At 44.6% G+C, this 20,364-nt stretch overlaps 1 protein-coding gene across 1 annotated transcript; it reads right to left on the bottom strand.

Moving 5' to 3' along the window:
* Window positions 1-7,486: 7,486 nt before the first annotated feature.
* Window positions 7,487-9,794, bottom strand: LOC130135108 (uncharacterized). Its single transcript, XM_056303472.1, has 2 exons — window positions 9,780-9,794; window positions 7,487-8,193 (listed from the first exon to the last, which is right to left on the bottom strand). The coding sequence occupies exon 2, from the start codon at window positions 8,176-8,178 to the stop codon at window positions 7,636-7,638; it is 543 nt and encodes a 180-aa protein (XP_056159447.1). The 5' UTR covers window positions 8,179-8,193; window positions 9,780-9,794; the 3' UTR covers window positions 7,487-7,635.
* Window positions 9,795-20,364: the final 10,570 nt, after the last annotated feature.

Below are 20,364 nucleotides of genomic sequence, written 5' to 3'. Positions count from 1 at the left end.
TCCTCCTTTTTGATGAATAGGGTGGTATCTACCTTGCCTTTCTCGAAATCATGTTCTTCCACGAATGCACTCAATCTTTCATACCAAGCTCTTGGTGCTTGTTTGAGTCCATATAGGGCCTTTTTTTGAGTGGTAGACATCTTGAGGTTTGCTTGAATCTTTGAAACTTGGAGGTTGCTCAACAAAGACTTTTCTTTAATGTATCCATTCAAGAAAGCACTTTTTACATCTATTTGATATAGATGAAGATTGTAGAAACATGAATAAGCTAATAATAATCGTATACCTTCCAGTCTAGCAACAGGAGCATAAGTTTCATCAAAATCAATACCTTCCTTATGTGAGTAACCTTTCGCAACTAATCTTACTTTATTGCGAATTACATTACCTTTGTCATCAAGTTTGTTTCAAAATACCCATTTAGTTTCGATGGCTGGATGATCTGATGGTCTTTGTACTAATTCCCAAATCTCATTGATTTTGAATTGTTGCAATTCTTCTTGTATGGCCTCAATCAAACTTTCGTCAGAAACAGCTTCTTCGATTCCTTTGGATTCTTGTTGTGATATAAGAGCCAATGAGTTCATTAGATTTTTTAGTGAAGATCTGGCCTTGATTCCTCTGATATACTCCCAATGATTTGTCCCTTGGGATGCTCCGTCTTGTATCTCTAGCCTTTAGGAATTGGCTTTTGCTCAGAGACATCAGCATTTGGGTTCTGTTGTTGCTGTTTGGTAGGAGACGGTACGAGCATGATTTCCTCACAGTCATTTGCTTGTATCCCTTTTTGATCATCTTTGAATTTCACATTTATGGATTCTTCTAGTACCCGTGAATCTTTGTTGAACACACGATAAGCTTTACTAGTAGTTGAGTATCCAAGAAAAATACCTTCGCTTGCTCGGACATCAAATTTCCCAATGTTGTCATTTTTGTTTTTGAGAATGAAACATTTGCATCCAAACACATGAAAATATGATATATTGTGCTTTCTTCCTTTGAAGCCTTCATGGGAAGTCTTTTCCATCATCGGTCTCAATAGTACTCCATCCAGGGTGTAGTAAGCAGTAGCAATAGCTTTTGCCGAGAAATATGTAGGAGTACTGCTTTCAATCATCATGGTTCTGGCCATTTCTTGTAAAGAGCGATTTCTTCTTTCGGCAACACCATTTTGTTGAGGAGTGTATGCCGTGGAGAAGTTGTGTTCCAGTCCATTTTCATCACTACAATCAGCAAACATTTGATTCTCGAATTCTCCTCCATGGTCTGTCCTGATTGTTGTAATATGTATCCTTTCTCGTTTTGGATCTTTTGAGCAAATTTTTGAAATGAACGAAATGCTTCATTCTTGTGAGATAGAAACCTTACCCAGGTGAATCGTGAGTAGTCATCAACGATCACCATATAGTACCTTCTTCCTCCTAGACTCATGGTCTTTGTAGGTCCAAATAGGCCCATGTGTAAGAGCTGTAAAGATCTGTTAGTGGCAATTATACTTATTGATTAAAACTATGATCTGACCTGCTTTCCCAGAGTACATGCATTGCAGGAGTCACACTTGCTGAAGTTGATCTTTGGAAGACCACGAACAAGATTTTTTGATGAGATCTTAGCAATTTACTTTCCATTAATGTGAACTAACTTCTTGTGCTAGAGATCACATTCATCCTTTATACGCATTAGACAATGAGTATCATCAAAATTCACATTTAGCATGTAGATGTAACCATACCTTTTACCGGTGAATGATTGAGATTTGTCTTGGCTTAAACGAATACACTTACCTTCCTCAAAACTGATTTTGTATCATTTATCACAGAGTTGAGTTATACTTACGAGATTGTGATTTAGTCCTTTAACTAGTGAAACATTTTCAATGATCAGATTTCCCAACCTAATGTTTCCTTACCAATAATCCTTTCTTTACCTTTTCCTCCAAAGGTGACAGTGCCTCTATCTATGGTGATGAGTTTTACAAATTTGGTGCTACCTCCAGCCATGTGTCGCGAGTAGCCACTATCTCGATACCATTTGTTTTTCTTCAAAATTACCTGCATCAAAAGAGATTCTCATCTTTTCTTTAGTATCCACTTAAACTTGGGTCCTTTCATGTTAGATTTGGAAACCACATCAAATCTCCAGTGAATCTTTTTGGGATTCATTTGCTCATTTGGGCATTCTAATTTGTAATGACCATATTCATTGCAAATTGAGCAATCTGGAAATTGCTTGCCAAAAGGTTTTGTGAAGTGTTTTGCGCAATGACTCTTATAAAGACTTCAGGAGGTTTTTCTACTAATCTTTCTTTGACTTTCGGAAAAGGATTATTCTCATTATCATTTTCCTCGTGTCCTATACCACATTTGTTGTAGTGAGGAATCTGAATTGAGAGAATGTGCTTCAAGATTTTTGAACCAAGAGAAAACTTAGTGCTTATTTTTGAAATATCCTCCTTGAGAGAATCATTTTCAACTTGAGAAAGTTTAACTTCCCTTTCTTGGAGATCATAATCCTTTTCCAATTTGTCAAATGTAGTCCTGTAATCAAGTTTTTATGAAGTAAGATAAAAAAAACATCCTTTTTCAAAATAGAAATCCTTTTTAAAGCCTTTTTAAATTCTTCAAACATTTCTTTTCAAAAATCCTGCATATCTTCATAAGATAGTTCAGGTTTGCTTACCTCATTTTCTTTTTCATGATCGGAGTCGGCCATCAGGCAAAGATTCGCTTCTTCTTCGTCGCTGGATTGACATTAGAATTCACTCCATGTTTAAGCTTTCAATGCTTTCTTCTTCTTTTCGTAATTTCTTTTCCTTTTCTTGAGCAATGGGCAATCTAGCTTCATATGACCTAGTTTCTTGCACTCATAACAAACAAGGTCCTCACCTTTGAATTCTTGTTTACTTTTTTCAGGGAACTTCATTTGTCGTTTGCCTTTGAAGTTTCCTCCTTACTTCATGAGGCTGTTGAACTTTCAAGTGAATAGCACCATGTCTTCATTATCACCTTCATCTTCTGATGACATTTGATCATCGGTATCATTATTGTTAGCTTTAAATGCTATAACTTTTTTACCTTTTTAGCTACCTTCTTCAATTTATTGTTCTACTTCATAGGGCGTAAATGTTCCAATAAGTTCTTCCAATATTATTGGTTGAATCCTCGTTGTTTCTCGTACTGAGATCTTTACATTGTTCCATTCCTTTGGTAGAGCTCTTAACAGCTTGTTCACCTTTTCTCAATTAGTGAATAGTTTCCTTGGCTTGCCAAACCGTTCACTATTTCCGTGAACCTGTTGAACATTTGTCAGTTCCCTCGAACGTCAGCTCTAGTAAATCCTAGATGTCTTTAGTTGTGACACAAGTGCAAATTCAGTTATATTCAGTAATAGACAAAGAATAGTATAGAAGATGTCTAGCTTTGGCATTATAAGCAGCTCTTCTTCGAGCTTCTTCTGTATTAGTTGCAGCAGCAGCATCTTCTGTTTGAGTTTCTTGTCCATGCCACGTGAGATTACATCCCACATTTTGAGATCTGTTGCCTCAAGATAGGCTTGCATTCTATTCTTCCAATAGTTGTAATTGCTTCCATCAAAGTAGGGCGGCTTGTTAGGAGCAAGAGCATCACTAATGAGAAAACCACCAAAGTTAGCCATAAGAGAAGAAGTTTGTACTCAGAAGAAATACACTTCTAAAAACGAGCAACAAGGCTCTGACACCAATTGTTGGGACTAACAGCACAGCTTAGAGGGGGGTGAATAGGTTGTCTTAATGGTTTTTCAAACTTTTGCAGAAAAAAGCAGGTGCTAAGCAAATATTGGGTTTAACCAGATATATGAGAGACAATGACATGATTGTGTGCTTAAGAAAATTAACAGGAATATAAATAGCAGCATATAAAGATATGTAGTGGTTCGGCTTTCTTTCCAAGCCTACGTTCACTCTCACCACTGATAGCCACAAGTCAGGTTGGAATACACTAATAATCTACTGTACAAGTTACATTTAGCATACACCAATCCTATCAGATGATAGATGACACTATTAGGAATTAGGTGCAGAAATCACTTGGTATACTTGATCTTTCAACACAATTACAATGCAGCAAGTGTTACAAACAAACAAGAGCTTTTTGCTAAGTACACGGCAAGTATCAGATTTCTAGAATTGAATGAACGTGTGTCTATAATCCTCCTTGTCTCCTAACTTGTTAGCTTCAAAGACCTTTTCTTTTATAGGCATCTTCAATATAGCCATTGAGAATGTCTTGGAGAAGCAAGATAGCCGTTAGAGTCCGTTGGTGCTGCTGTCCAAGGAACTAGGTGCCCATACAACCTTTTTCCCAACATTTGCAAACTTCCTAAAATAGCTTCTACTGTTGTTCCATAGTTACGGTTCTAACATACTGTTAGACAACCTATTCTCTTATTTTTTTAATCTTCTGCTGTGTATGTCCGATCGACAACGGTTATAATAATGAGATAATGGTCATACTCAATGAACCGTAATCCAAACATCACTAATGACTTGATCTCTTTCAGCTTCAATAAAACACCGTCATTTAGCTGATTTTTTAAGTTCGTTGGTGTTCTATATATAAAAACTTCAAGGACATCTTGTGATGTTCTTTTCAATGGATCACACCATGAATATCACTTGGTCCTTTGAATATATCTGCACTAGACAATGTAAATATTATACCAAGGATAGTTTGGGTATCATCAAAATTCATTTAGAGATGTTTCTCTAACACAACTGAATCTGTGGCATTCAAGGAAATAAGATTTTTTTTAAACTCTAGAACATGCCTCACTCCGGTTAATATCCTAATAATACTATCATGCATTCTAATTTTAACCTCACCAACACCTATAACATCGCACTCAAAGTTGTTCCCTAATTGCACTTTACTACTATCCGTGCATTAATAAGTAGTAAACCAGTTACTATTTTATGTAGCATGAAAAGAACAACTAGAATCCATAATCTAGCCACCAAATGACAAATCATCAGTGATAGATAAGACGTAATCAGCATTATCCGGATTACCATAAGCTATAGCTGCAACATCATCCGCGGATTCCTTTAATTCCTTTACCCTTGTCATTTTTCAGCTTAAAGCAATCCCTTCTAAGATGCTCCTTCTTGCCACAACTCCAATAGACAACACCACCAGTCCTAGACTAACTTTGTCTATTGGGTTTATACTACTTCTGCCAACATGAGTACTAATTCTTCATTTATTTTCACCCACTAAAACAGTAGATACATGTTCATCAGATTCTCTTCTTCAAATGTCCTTACTCAGAATTAAATCTCGAACCCCATCAAAAGTCAAACTTGTTGATCCAGAAGAATTACTAACAACAGTAACAATAGTATTCCAACTATCTAACATTAAAGATAATATAATCAAAACACGTACCTCATCTTTAAAGTAAATTTCAACAAAACTCAATTGACTAATGATCACATTAAATTCATTGATATGATTAGCAAATGACACACCTTATGCCATTTCAAGTTAAATAGATGTCTCATTAAATAGACATTGTTGATCACAGAGGGCTTTTGTACAATATCGACAAGACTTTCATCAAACCTGCAGTGGTGTTCTCTTTCAAAATGTTAAACGCAACGTTACGAGCCAACGTAAGTCGAATAACACCCAAAGCTCGTCTATCCAGTAATTTCTAATCGTCTCTGGCTTCTCCCTAGACGGGGGGAAATGCAATTTCATCTGATAGAGATAATACTCAATTTGCATCTTCTAGGAATCAAAGTCCTTCCCATCAAATCTATCAATTTTTCACTTTTCCCTCGTCTAGTCGACATCATTCGTTTTAACTCTGCCAAGTCTATCTTTGATAGCATTTGCTACGGAAGCAAGCGATCAAACAATAAAATTGACAGAGCAAGAAAATAAATTGGACACCAGATATACATGGTTCGATTGTAGTGATCTTCGTTCACGGAGAGAGCAGCAACGAATTCCATTATAGATTAAATGATATAACGGAGATTATATCCACACTCGAGTCACTCAAACACTTTCAGTACTTCCCAGCTCTCAATTACACCCAATTACTCACACAATATTTAGCCCCATTAATTTCTCATGAAATAATCTCTCAATCTCACAAAGCAATTACACACAAATTTACCACAAGATTTAAACGGCTTCAACACTAAAAGCTCTTGACGTAATTGCACGAACGAAAATCAACGGAGAAAGCCTACTCTCAAACACTCGGACGGCGCTTGAAGACCACATCAACAACGGCGCTAAAACAGGAGCCGAGGAAATATAATACTTATCCTCGGAATCTTTGCCGACTCAAACAAGGAACACAATTTTCTTTTTTGTTCTCTAGCCTCTTTCTCTAAGCCAATAAGTAAGTCCACACTTTCCCCGTTTTTTAAAATTTTATTTTCATGGTCAAAGTCTGACACCACATTGGACTCCAAAGTGGAAATAAGAAAGTGGCTCTTGTTCGTAGAAGATTGATACATGCTGCTTTGCTCAAAATTTCGGACGTCCATAAATTATTATTTATCTTGGGTCGGGTTTTGTTTAACGGGCTGAAACTCGAGACATATTTAAACAATCTTAAACAGACATCGCATGTATCCAGAGAGTTCATTTCAAACTCACTACCCAGGAAGGTCATGACAGCTTGGCGATTCCAACAAGAACTTGAAGGAATTCTTAGTAGACTTAGGCTGGATTTTTCTCTTTGCTTAAACAAAATTGCAAATTGGTACTAATCAAGAAATGGAAGGGTGTATCAAGAAGGATTGATTGAAGTAAAAAGTTTGAAGAGGTTTGACTAGCTGAAAGGAAACACAGAAAGGATGATGTCAAAGAGTAGAATTCTGCTTTGCTCAGTTAAATTTTATCTCTCTACAAGCTTTTTTTGATTTTTTTTTGGTCAAATCTTTTTTTATTCCGAATTAAACTTATAATAATTGCACTAGTTGCATCGACTTTGCTGTGTTTAAGCACTTCAGATAAATATTGATGTCATTAGTCAATCAAGAAGAATGTTTGATCTCTCCTGCACATTACGGGTCTGCATATGTAGACGTACCATTTACTTTTCAAGTCAAATAGGAGTCGGACTTCTATCGGAAAGGTGATTCTTAGGGATTGTAGTGGTGTTGCCCCATTACTTTTCAAAATTCTATTTGGTTGTGGTCTCCCAAATTGTTCACTATCCCCCTTAAGGGTTGGCTAATAGATTACTAAGCTTACACTTAACTCAGGCTGTCACGCCCCGCTCTCCTCGGCGTGCCACATCCCTCGCGAAGGTCGATTCGTGTGCGACGTCCCAGGACGCGTCGCCGACCCAACACCCAACACAGAGATTTAAAGCACATGCGGAAGTAATTAAAACCACCCGTACAAAGATAAATACACAACCAAGGATAGCCACAGAAACCAACAACAACGATTGCACTAATACTGGAAATCATATACAATATTCATATACAACCCGATCATCAAAAATCAAAAGCGGGTCAAGGCCACTACTGACAAAAGGGGGGTAAGTGGCTCGGGGGTCAGTCTACTACTAATGGTGGGGCGCTGGTCAAAAAGGTACTAGCCCTACCCCATCTAAGACGGACACTAAGCCCTACGGTGCCCAGTCTGGGTCGGAATCAGAAGACTCCGAGGATGAAGAGCTGTCAGGCATCTCCTCCTCGGACCCTGATGAGTCCGACTCTGACTCGACCTCAGCAGCCTCCTCCTCTGAGACCATATCCTCTGGCTTGGCCTCCAGAACAGGATCCTCCTCGATCGGCTCCGGCTCTCCGTCATCCACGTCCATATCCACCGGCTCGAACTCATCCATCTCGTACTCTACTGGAACTCCGTCGGAACTCATACCTTCCTCAGATGAGGAACCAGGGTCCGTCACCTCACCATCGGGGCATCGGGGATATCTCGTGCCCATCCCGGTGAACGGGACATCAAAAGTCCGGAGAGGACCATACTCTCCGAAGCCGTCCCTGAAGCACCATGCCACATACTCGTGGGTCTGGTAATGCGTCGCCTCCACCTCCACCCAAACAATAGAATGATACCTAACATACGATTCCCCGTTCCCTACGGGGTGTATCGTCCTCGTCCGCTCTACTAGGAGCGGAATCCCAAAACGAACCGGAATCTCGGACATCTAAATTCTGGGGGTCTGAAAAATTGGGTTTCAACAACAGTGAGAATAAATCTCAGCGAGTAATTCCCTAAACCTAAATTAGGCTAAAGTGCACCTCCTGACGAGTACTAAATCAACACACCAAGCAAATCATAATTGACTTAGGCCCTCAGGCCCAAATCCAACACTCACCTTGCCCTGCAGGTTAGGCACTTACAGTTCAAGCATAAAACATAGGACCCAATCGCAGCACACGTACACATCATTTGGTCACAACGCATATCATGCTTATGCTCGTGCTCATACGCGTGCTCACGCCTCATCAATGCATTTTCGCACGCTTGCACTCAGCACATTTGCCATTTATCAATTTCTCCTCCGACCCGCGTTAAACGCATCAGGTCCGACCCGCGTAAAACGCATCAGGTCTATCACTTCGAGATCGATCTCTGGCCCGCGTAAGACGCATCAGGCTCATGACACATTACCCGCGTAAAACGCCTCAGGTTGGTCATCTTCCGGTAAACCGGGCATCGTCCCGCGTAACACGCCTCAGGACGGGTTCACTACCCCGCGTAAAACGCATCAGGGTTTATTGTGATCACACATTCACAAGCACCAATTTTCATCTGAACCCCGCGTTAAACGCATCAGGGCATTTTAGGTGATCACAATGCACATGTCACTCGAGCACACTTGTAAATGCACATGCCGTGCCAATGCTCGTGATGCAAACTCATGGCCATAAACTTCACACTCGGGCATTCACGATTTCACAATGGACATTCAATAGCACAACGCCAATTAATTAGTTCACAATGCACCATGTCCAATCAACATTTCAATATGCCCAACCCACATATTAGCACGACCATGAAATTCAATTCAAGCACTCATGCACGGTACACAATTCACGCGTATAAATCACACAATCAGTTCAGCATGAATCCACAGAAATTGAGGCCCATCACATTACTCCCTTCCTGATAGCATTAGGCCCATGTCATGGCACTACAAAATCACTCGCATTTAGGGACAATTCAACCACTAGTTCGGTCAATCCATCATTTCCGGCACTTACACTCCAAACCTCAATTCAATCGCGCCTTGTCCGACTAATTTCCAAAGTGGACAGCCACTAAATCAATTGCGCCGGGCCATTTAATGACCTCAAAATGTTCCACTAGACTCCCCAAGACACCATTTTAATCAGCCACCATAATGCCAAATAAGGTGCGCACTAGAATCCACACTTTAAACCAGAAACTTCCCAAACTTGGGCTAATCCGATCCAAACCTGTCCAGCCAATACTCGGCGCTTCTCAGGCTACTAAACCTCCATTTATTTATCACACTAAACCCGTAGAACAGCCACCACCCGGTCTATCAATTTCATCCACTAAGTTCGCCATTTTGTCTAAATCTCGACACCCATGCTTCGCCACATCACAGCACTATACGGGCCGCTAAACCTCGACTAAATAATCATCCTTGGTCACCAAAAACACCACCGAACCAGCCCATATCACCCTCCACCATTTAGCCCCTAATTACCCTAATTAACCCCTAAAACCCGTCTAGAAATGCAAATTGTCCTAATTAGGGCTTAGGGTCAAACTCACCGGATGTCCTAAGCTTGAAATGGGCCGAACACGCGACGAAAAGGGGCTGGGCAGCGGCAGTCCCTCGCCGGAATAGTAACGGCGGTGGCGGCTCCGGCGAACGGCGCGAGCGGCGGCGACGGTCTAAGCTAATCCACGACCTAGAGAGGGAGAGAGAGGCACGATCAGAGAGAGAGAGAGAGAAATGGAACGGCTGGTCGGCTGGGCGAGGCGACGGATCCGCGCCAGAATAATGACGGCGGCGGCGGAGCTCCTCCGGCTCAAGGCCTCTCACGGCCAAACCGAGAGAGAGAGAGAGAGAGAGAGAGAGAGAGAGAGAGAGAGAGAAGGAGGAGAGGAGGCTTGCCGGCTGCTTGGGGTGGAACACGTTGGCGACTGGCGGCACCGGAGGCGGCGACGGCAACGCGGGGCCGGCTGGCAAGCTGGCGGACAGCGGCGGCCGGCGTGAAGGGCAGCAGCGGCGAGCTCGCTGCTGCGCGCGCGTAACGGAGGAGAAGGCGACGTCGGGGCGGCAACTGGCGGACGGCGCGGAGCGGCGTTCGAGCTGGATTTCGGCGACGGCTTGCGCAACGCGGCACCGGCGTCCTGGGCTGCCCAGGCTAGCTGGGCTTAGCCGGGCAAAGGTGAAGCGGACTCTGGCCACCGGGAGGAGGAGAGAGAGTGGGGGCATCTGTGGTGGCGGCGAGAGGGTGGCGGCAACGGTCGGGCTGCACGCGGTGGCGACGAGCAGCAGTTGGCATCGAGCGGGACGGCGTCGGGCGGAGCGGAGTCCAAACGCGGCTCGTCGGGGAGGAAGAAGACCAAAGCAGAAAAAAGAAAGGAAGAAGAAAGAGAAGAAGAAGGAAGAAGAAGAGAGAGAGGAGAGAGGGTGTCAGAGGAGGGGGGAGAATGGGCGTGAGTGGACTTCTGCATGGGAGGGTTGCGTGCGGTCAGAGAGGAGGGAAGAGAGAGAGGGAGAGAAGGAGGAAAGGACAGACGTGATGATGGGGGAGAGAGGGGTGCGTGCGGGCAGAGGAGAGAGAGAAGAGAGAAAGAAAGAAAAAAAGAAAAGAGAGAGAGAGTAGGACGGACGCGCGGCCAAGGGGGTGTCTTCGGCGCGAGAGAGAACAAAAGAAACAAATAATTTTCATTCAAATATTAATCGCGATCCGAAGGCCCAATCTCAAAATCGAAAACGATCTGTCCGTCTAAAATAAGCCTCGAATATAAAAAGGGACAAAGGCCAAATTAATTAAATCAAAGTATAGCGAGGGAGGTCTACTAGTCCAAATTTGCACCCGGTTAAAAACTCCCCTTTTTCCATTATTCCTGACAATCTCAACGTTGGCCCCGACCATATCGACACCGTCCAATTTATTTCGTCCCGAAACTTCCGAAAATCGACTGCCAAGTTCAGGATCTAAATAACGGCCAAATTCGATCGAGTGCGATTCTAGCGAAATCTCTATTTTAAAATAATAACCGGGAGTGATCAGTTCCCGGGCGAAATTTTACTATAAGCACACTGACAAATTATGCGTTTTATAAGTCCCAAAAATGGGCCGAAATTCGAGATGTCACAACTCTTCCCCCCTTACAAAAATTTCGTCCTCGAAATTTACATTCCAAACCCAACTACTCAAACAAATGGGGGTATTGGTGTCGCATCACTTCTTCGCTTTCCCATGTGGCGCCTTCCGTCCCGTGATGTTCCCAGATAACTTTGACCAACGGAATCGCCTTGTTCCTCAAAACCTGCTCCTTTCTGTCCTCGATTCGCACTGACTTTTCCACGTACGACACCCTGTCGTCCACGTCTACCACCTCATGATTTAGCACGTGGGTCGGATCCGGTTCGTATATCCTCAACATCGACACGTGGAAGACGTTATGAACCTGCGACAAATTCGGCGACAAGGCGAGACGATAAGCCAACGTTCCAATCCTTTCCAAAATCTCGAACGGGCCTATATACTTTGGACTCAGTTTTCCTTTCTTGCCAAAGCGAGATAGTCCTCTCATCGGCGAGACCTTAAGAAATACATGGTCGCCAACTTGAAACTCCAACGGTCTACGCCTTCAGTCCGCGTAACTTTTCTGACGGCTCCGAGCTGTTCTCAACCTTTCCCGGATAATCTTTACCGTTTCTACCGATTGTTGAACCAACTCTGGACCCGTTATACTTCTTTCCCCCACTTCATCCCAACACAAAGGTGTTATGCACGCCCTGCCATATAGTGCCTCAAACGGTGCCATCCCGATACTCTGCTGAAAACTGTTATTGTAGGCAAATTCCACCAAATGTAACTGTTCTTCCCACTTGCCCTGAAAATCTAACTCACACGCTCTCAGCATGTCCTCCAAAGTCTGAATAGTCCTCTCATACTGGCATCCGTCTGCGGATAATAGGCCGTACTGAATTGCAACTTAGTTCCCATGGCCGATTGCAGACTTTTCCAAAACTTCGCAGTAAATCGGGGATCACGGTCCGAAGTGATTGATACCGGTACTCCACGAAGACGAACAACCTGTCGCACATATAACTCTGCCAGCCTTTCTAGGTCGAAGTCCTTTCGCACCGCCAGGAAGTGCGCTGACTTGGTCAACCTATCCACTATCACTCATATAGAGTCGTGTCCCCTCTGGCTTCTTGGCAGTCCCGTTACAAAATCCATTGTAATGTACTTCCATTTCCATTATGGGATTTCCAACGGTTGCAACATTCCGCCAGGTTTACAATGTTGTGCCTTCACTTGTTGGCACGTCAAATACTTGGCCATATGCTTGGCCACGTCCACTTTCATTCCATTCCACCAGTAGTGCCGACGAAGGTTCTAGTACATCTTAGTGCTGCCCGGGTGAATACTATAACTGCTCCTATGAGCCTCCGACAAAATCTCTTCCTTAAGCTCCAAATCATCGGGTACGCACAATCGTCCTCGAAACTTAAGAATTCCATCTTCGGACACTTGAAAGTCCGGTTTCCTCTTAGAGTCATCCATACTCACAATTTTCTGAATCTCAGGGTCCGTAGACTGCAACGCTTTGATCTTGGCTTGCACTTCCGGTTCAATCCTTAATGTCGCCATCAGACTAGAGAGGTGTCCTACCTCGAACTTAACTTCTGAGTCCCGCGCTCCCTCCAATAAAATCCACTCCTTGACCAACAAATGAGCGAGGCTCGATTTCCGACTCAAGGCATCCGCTACCCGGTTGGCTTTACCGGGATGATACAATATATCACAATTATAGTCCTTTAGCAACTCCATCCAACGCCTTTGGCTCATATTCAATTCCTGAAAACTCTCTTTGTGCTTTTCCGTCCATTGAAACTTCGTTTCTTTCTTAAGCAACCTCGTCAATTGAGTGGCTATCGCTGAGAATCCTACCACAAATCGTCGATAATAACCTGCCAGTCCTAGAAAGCTTCGAACCTCAGTAACTGTCGTCGGTCTCGACCAATCCATTGCCTCAATCTTTGCCGGATCCACGGAGATTCCTTCTCCGGAAATTATATGCCCGAGAAATGCAACTCGATTCAGCCAAAATTCGCACTTGCTAAACTTAGCATACAGTGCATGCTCCCTTAACGTCTGTAGAACCTTTTCCAAATGTACCTCATGTTCCTCGAAACTCTTTGAATACACTAGAACATCATCAATAAAGACAATGACAAACTGGTCTAAGAACTCCTTGAATACCCGGTTCATTAAATCCATGAAAGCTGCAGGGACGTTAGTTAGTCCAAACGGCATAACCGTGAATTCATAATGTCCATACTTCGTCCTGAATGCCGTCTTTGGGATATCCTCCTTTTGGATCCTTAACTGATGATGCCCCGTCCTTAGGTCGATCTTAGAAAATACCGAGGCTCCCTGCAATTGGTCGAACAGGTCGTCAATCCTTGGGAGGGGATACTTATTCTTGACTGTCACTTGATTCAGCTAACGGTAATCGATACACAGCCTCAACGACCCATCCTTCTTCCTAACAAGCAATACCAGCGCTCCCCATGGAGACGCACTCGGTCAGATAAAACCTTTGTCCAGCAGTTCCTACATCTGAACCTTTAGTTCTTTCGACTCTGACAACGACATCCTATAGGGCGGCTTCGAGATTGGCTCAGTCCCTAGGGCTAATTTCAACCACAAACTCCACTTCCCTTTCAGGTGGCAATCCCAGCAATCCCTGAGGAAAGACATCGGGAAGATTACACATCTCGTTTATGTCCTTTAGCCTTGGTTCCTCAACCGACTAGTTAGCCACCAAATCATTATCTTTCTATACCTTAAAGACCAAGCTCAATCCATCCAATTTCAATCCAACAATCTCCCAAAAACGAATTACATCGGTCCTTTACAAAATCAGAAATTTCTAAGTAACACTTATCCTTCCAAACCCGTCCAAGAACATCATCAGTAATCCATAAATCCTTGAACCGATTGCACCTATTCACCATAAAATTAATTATAAGTCTTTCGTGACCACTCAAGAGATAACTTCAAATTCATCTCCTATTGCACCCAATATCACCTCGTAACGCATACCGACTTTCACGGCATATCCTTCGCTTCCTTCTTAGCCAAAACATATACTTTTCCTTACGTCCTTAGCCGATTCTGATTAATCTTCAGGGCGGCTCTCGCTTAATGTCCTACCTGCGATCGCTGTGATTGCATCAGTGGTCTAATCTATCGGTTCAGCAATTTCTCACTCGATGACCTTGCTGTCTACATCCGCAACATGCTTCACTTATACCTTGACAATGACTATTTCTATGCCTTTTTTCCACAAGACCTACATACGGCGTCGGAGTAGTAGTTCAGCTCTCCACAGTTCTTCCTTACCGGAGGGACAAGTCTCATATTCTCTATCATAGACCTTTTTCCCAAGTTCCTATTGTCCCTAACCGGCGCGTACCGCGGTCCCGAAGCGGCAGTCATTTCACTCATATCCATTTCACCCATCGAGCCCTCTCACACAGCTCATTGTAATCCCTTAAGACTCAAGAGTACGAACTGATTGCAAAGTTCCGATTTCAATCCATCTCAGAACCTCTTTGTCCTATCCACATGGTCCTTGACCATCCTTGGTACGTACTTAGATAGCCTTACAAACTTGACCTCATACTGATCGACTGACATCCGATTGCGAAGCAGGAGAAACTCTGTCTTTTTCCGTTCTTGTGCACTCTCTGAAAATTACTTCCCATGAAGTCCCCTACCAAAGTATCCCCCAATACTGCAAGGCCTTTTCCAACTCTTATATATAAAGTGACGTAGCCTCGGGGTCACATTTCCCATCAAACTGCGGAGGTTTCAATTTCGAAAATTGCTCAACTAGCTATTGCATCTGTCTGACTGCATTAACTTACTCTTAACCTTGGTTCCCATCATTCCCATTTAAAATTCCAACTTTTTCGAGTGCCCTCATAATTCCATCTACCCTGGGATCCTCTGTAAGTCCAGCTTGCGGACCTATGCGACCTCGACCTCGACCTCGTCCTCGACCTCAACTTCGACTACTCAAACTCACAAGGTCACACCACTCACTTACCTGCTATAATCCCATTCAGGAATTAGAGACCTAAACCAAGCTAAACCGGTCTAAGGTCCTAGGCAGGTATACACAACAGCAGTCAAGCAACCAGCATGCGATCTTATACAATAGCACGACATCTCAACCAAGGAGATTCGCGTACTTACCTCGGGTCCTGCCGCACCTGCACTTTACGATCAACTAAAACAAGCACTCAATCAAACACAAGCAGTCAGGAGGTACACATAGCACACGAGGTCACCCTACTGGCTACCCAAGGTCACCGCTCCTTATCACTCCAGGCTTCGACCTAATTAGATCGAGCTGACCTTGCTCTGATACCAAATCAAACGGGGATGTCATGCCCCGCTCTCCTCGGCGCGCCACATCCCTCGCGAAGGTCGATTCGTGTGCGACGTCCCAGGACGCGTCGCCGACCCAACACCCAACACAGAGATTTAAAGCACATGCGGAAGTAATTAAAACCACCCGTACAAAGATAAATACACAACCAAGGATAGCCACAGAAACCAACAACAACGATTGCACTAATATTGGAAATCATATACAATATTCATATACAACCCGATCATCAAAAATCAAAAGCGGGTCAAGGCCACTACTGACAAAAGGGGGGTAAGTGGCTCGGGGGGTCAGTCTACTACTAATGGTGGGGCGCTGGTCAAAAAGGTACTAGCCCTACCCCATCTAAGACGGACACTAAGCCCTACGGTGCCCAGTCTGGGTCGGAATCAGAAGACTCCGAGGATGAAGAGCTGTCAGGCATCTCCTCCTCGGACCCTGATGAGTCCGACTCTGACTCGACCTCAGCAGCCTCCTCCTCTGAGACCATATCCTCCGGCTCGGCCTCCAGAACAGGATCCTCCTCGATCGGCTCCGGCTCTCCGTCATCCACGTCCATATCCACCGGCTCGAACTCATCCATCTCGTACTCTACTGGAACTCCGTCGGAACTCATACCTTCCTCAGATGAGGAACCAGGGTCCGTCACCTCACCATCGGGGCATCGGGGATATCTCGTGCCCATCCGGTGAACGGGACATCAAAAGTCCGGAGAGGACCATACTCTCCGAAGCCGTCCCCGAAGCACCATGCCACATACTCGTGGGTCTGGTAATGCGTCGCCTCCACCTCCACCCAAACAATAGAATGATACCTAACATACGATTCCCCGTTCCCTACGGGGTGTATCGTCCTCGTCCGCTCTACTAGGAGCGGAATCCCAAAACGAACCGGAATCTCGGACATCTAAATTCGGGGGTCCGAAAAATTGGGTTTCAACAACGGTGAGAATAAATCTCGGAGTAATTCCCTAAACCTAAATTAGGCTAAAGTGCACCTCCCGACGAGTACTAAATCAACACACCAAGCAAATCATAATTGACTTAGGCCCTCAGGCCCAAATCCAACACTCACCTTGCCCTGCAGGTTAGGCACTTACAGTTCAAGCATAAAACATAGGACCCAATCGCAGCACACGTACACATCATTTGGTCACAACGCATATCATGCTTATGCTCGTGCTCATACGCGTGCTCACGCCTCATCAATGCATTTTCGCACGCTTGCACTCAGCACATTTGCCATTTATCAATTTCTCCTCCGACCCGCGTTAAACGCATCAGGTCCGACCCGCGTAAAACGCATCAGGTCTATCACTTCGAGATCGATCTCTGGCCCGCGTAAGACGCATCAGGCTCATGACACATTACCCGCGTAAAACGCCTCAGGTTGGTCATCTTCCGGTAAACCGGGCATCGTCCCGCGTAACACGCCTCAGGACGGGTTCACTACCCCGCGTAAAACGCATCAGGGTTTATTGTGATCACACATTCACAAGCACCAATTTTCATCTGAACCCCGCGTTAAACGCATCAGGGCATTTTAGGTGATCACAATGCACATGTCACTCGAGCACACTTGTAAATGCACATGCCGTGCCAATGCTCGTGATGCAAACTCATGGCCATAAACTTCACACTCGGGCATTCACGATTTCACAATGGACATTCAATAGCACAACGCCAATTAATTAGTTCACAATGCACCATGTCCAATCAACATTTCAATATGCCCAACCCACATATTAGCACGACCATGAAATTCAATTCAAGCACTCATGCACGGTACACAATTCACGCGTATAAATCACACAATCAGTTCAGCATGAATCCACAGAAATTGAGGCCCATCACATTACTCCCTTCCTGATAGCATTAGGCCCATGTCATGGCACTACAAAATCACTCGCATTTAGGGACAATTCAACCACTAGTTCGGTCAATCCATCATTTCCGGCACTTACACTCCAAACCTCAATTCAATCGCGCCTTGTCCGACTAATTTCCAAAGTGGACAGCCACTAAATCAATTGCGCCGGGCCATTTAATGACCTCAAAATGTTCCACTAGACTCCCCAAGACACCATTTTAATCAGCCACCATAATGCCAAATAAGGTGCGCACTAGAATCCACACTTTAAACCAGAAACTTCCCAAACTTGGGCTAATCCGATCCAAACCTGTCCAGCCAATACTCGGCGCTTCTCAGGCTACTAAACCTCCATTTATTTATCACACTAAACCCGTAGAACAGCCACCACCCGGTCTATCAATTTCATCCACTAAGTTCGCCATTTTGTCTAAATCTCGACACCCATGCTTCGCCACATCACAGCACTATACGGGCCGCTAAACCTCGACTAAATAATCATCCTTGGTCACCAAAAACACCACCGAACCAGCCCATATCACCCTCCACCATTTAGCCCCTAATTACCCTAATTAACCCCTAAAACCCGTCTAGAAATGCAAATTGTCCTAATTAGGGCTTAGGGTCAAACTCACCGGATGTCCTAAGCTTGAAACGGGCCGAACACGCGACGAAAAGGGGCTGGACAGCGGCAGTCCCTCGCCGGAACAGTAACGGCGGTGGCGGCTCCGACGAACGGCGCGAGCGGCGGCGACGGTCTAAGCTAATCCACAACCTAGAGAGGGAGAGAGAGGCACGGTCAGAGAGAGAGAGAAATGGAACGGCTGGTCGGCTGGGCGAGGCGACGGATCCGCGCCAGAATAGTGACGGCGGCGGCGGAGCTCCTCCGGCTCAAGGCCTCTCACGGCCAAACCGAGAGAGAGAGAGAGAGAGCGAGAGAGAGAGAGAGAAGGAGGAGAGGGGGCTTGCCGGCTGCTTGGGGTGGAACACGTTGACGACTAGCGGCACCGGGAGGCGGCGACGCAACGCGAGCCGGGCCGGGCAGCCAGGGACAGCGCGGCCGCGTGAAGAAGCGGCAAGAAGGCGAGCTGCTGCTTTCGCAGCGCAAGAGGAGAAGGCGACGTCGGGGCGGCGGTTGGCGGATGGCGCGGCGCGGCGGTCGAGCTGGACGGCGACGGCGTAGTACGCGGCGGTACGGCGGGCCCAGGCGGTCGGCGAGCTGGGCAAAGGTGAAGCAGACCCAGTCGGCCGAGAGGAGGAGAGAGAGTGGGGGCTTCTGTAGTGGCAGCGAGAGGGTGGCGGCAACGGTCGGGCGGCGCGCGGTGGCGACGAGCGGCAGTTGGCGTCGAGCGGGACGGCGTCGGGCGGAACGGAGTCCAGACGCGGCTCGTCGGGGAGGAAGAAGACCAAAGCAGAAAAAAGAAAGGAAGAAAAAAGAGAAGAAGAAGGAAGAAGAAGAGAGAGAGGAGAGAGGGTGTCAGAGGAGGGGGGAGAATGGGCGTGAGTGGACTTCTGCATGGGAGGGTTGCGTGCGGTCAGAGAGGAGGGAAGAGAGAGAGGGAGAGAAGGAGGAAAGGACAGACGTGATGATGGGGGAGAGAGGGGTGCGTGCTGGCAGAGGAGAGAGAGAAGAGAGAAAGAAAGAAAAAAAGAAAAAGAGAGAGAGAGTAGGACGGACGCGCGGCCAAGGGGGGTGTCTTCGGCGCGAGAGAGAACAAAAGAAACAAATAATTTTCATTCAAATATTAATCGCGATCCGGAGGCCCAATCTCAAAATCGAAAACGATCTGCCCGTCTAAAATAAGCCTCGAATATAAAAAGGGACAAAGGCCAAATTAATTAAATCAAAGTATAGCGAGGGAGGTCTACTAGTCCAAATTTGCACCCGGTTAAAAACTCCCCTTTTTCCATTATTCCTGACAATCTCAACGTTGGCCCCGACCATATCGACACCGTCCAATTTATTTCGTCCCGAAACTTCCGAAAATCGACTGCCAAGTTCAGGATCTAAATAACGGCCAAATTCGATCGACTGCGATTCTAGCGAAATCTCTATTTTAAAATAATAACCGGGAGTGATCAGTTCCCGGGCGAGATTTTACTATAAGCACACTGACAAATTACGCGTTTTATAAGTCCCAAAAATGGGCCGAAATTCGGGATGTCACACAGGCTCTCCCAAAACCATATCAATTTGCAACTTGAATCAAGTTATTTAACATGCAAATTCAAAGTTATTTAACTTGGTTCGAAATAACACACTCTATGGCAAACTCTTATAATGTTTTATTACTATAAACATCAACAACACAACCAACATTATTTTCAATCTAGAATTGTCCTTCTTCAGGTTTGCAGAATCTTGTTTCACATGTTTCGGTTATGCTTTGACTTCAATGTCTACTGAACAACCATCGTCCTCATTATGGATCGACATTAGTTCTTGTTTGACATTGCTTTGGTGAAAACTTTTGCACACACTCCTTGCCGATTAACTGCTTTTCGCATCAATATAAAACTGTTTGCGTGAAATTTGGCTATAAAGAAAATTAGGGCCCTTTAAAAAGAAACCTATTGATGAGATTAAATTTGACAAGTACTTGAATATAAGAAGAAAATCTCGCAATAGATGGCAACATATCATCACCTTTTTACTGGACCTAAAATTTGATAAGAAATCCATATCATTAGACTCAATGATATATATCATCAAATGAAAAGGATAATCTTTCTCCTCTACATACCTTTTTAGTCCTCAACTCATTCAACAACTTGAATGAATCTCTCGGTATATAAAGGTGTTGCACCGGTTCATCTCAATACATGACTGCACTAG

This window comes from Syzygium oleosum, unplaced genomic scaffold (assembly GCF_021117445.2).
Source record: "Syzygium oleosum isolate NSW1041296 unplaced genomic scaffold, Sole_v2.1 Sole_v2.27, whole genome shotgun sequence".
Taxonomy (NCBI): domain Eukaryota; kingdom Viridiplantae; phylum Streptophyta; class Magnoliopsida; order Myrtales; family Myrtaceae; genus Syzygium; species Syzygium oleosum.
Note: the sequence above shows the minus strand (reverse complement) of the source record. Positions and strands in the feature narration are given on the sequence as shown.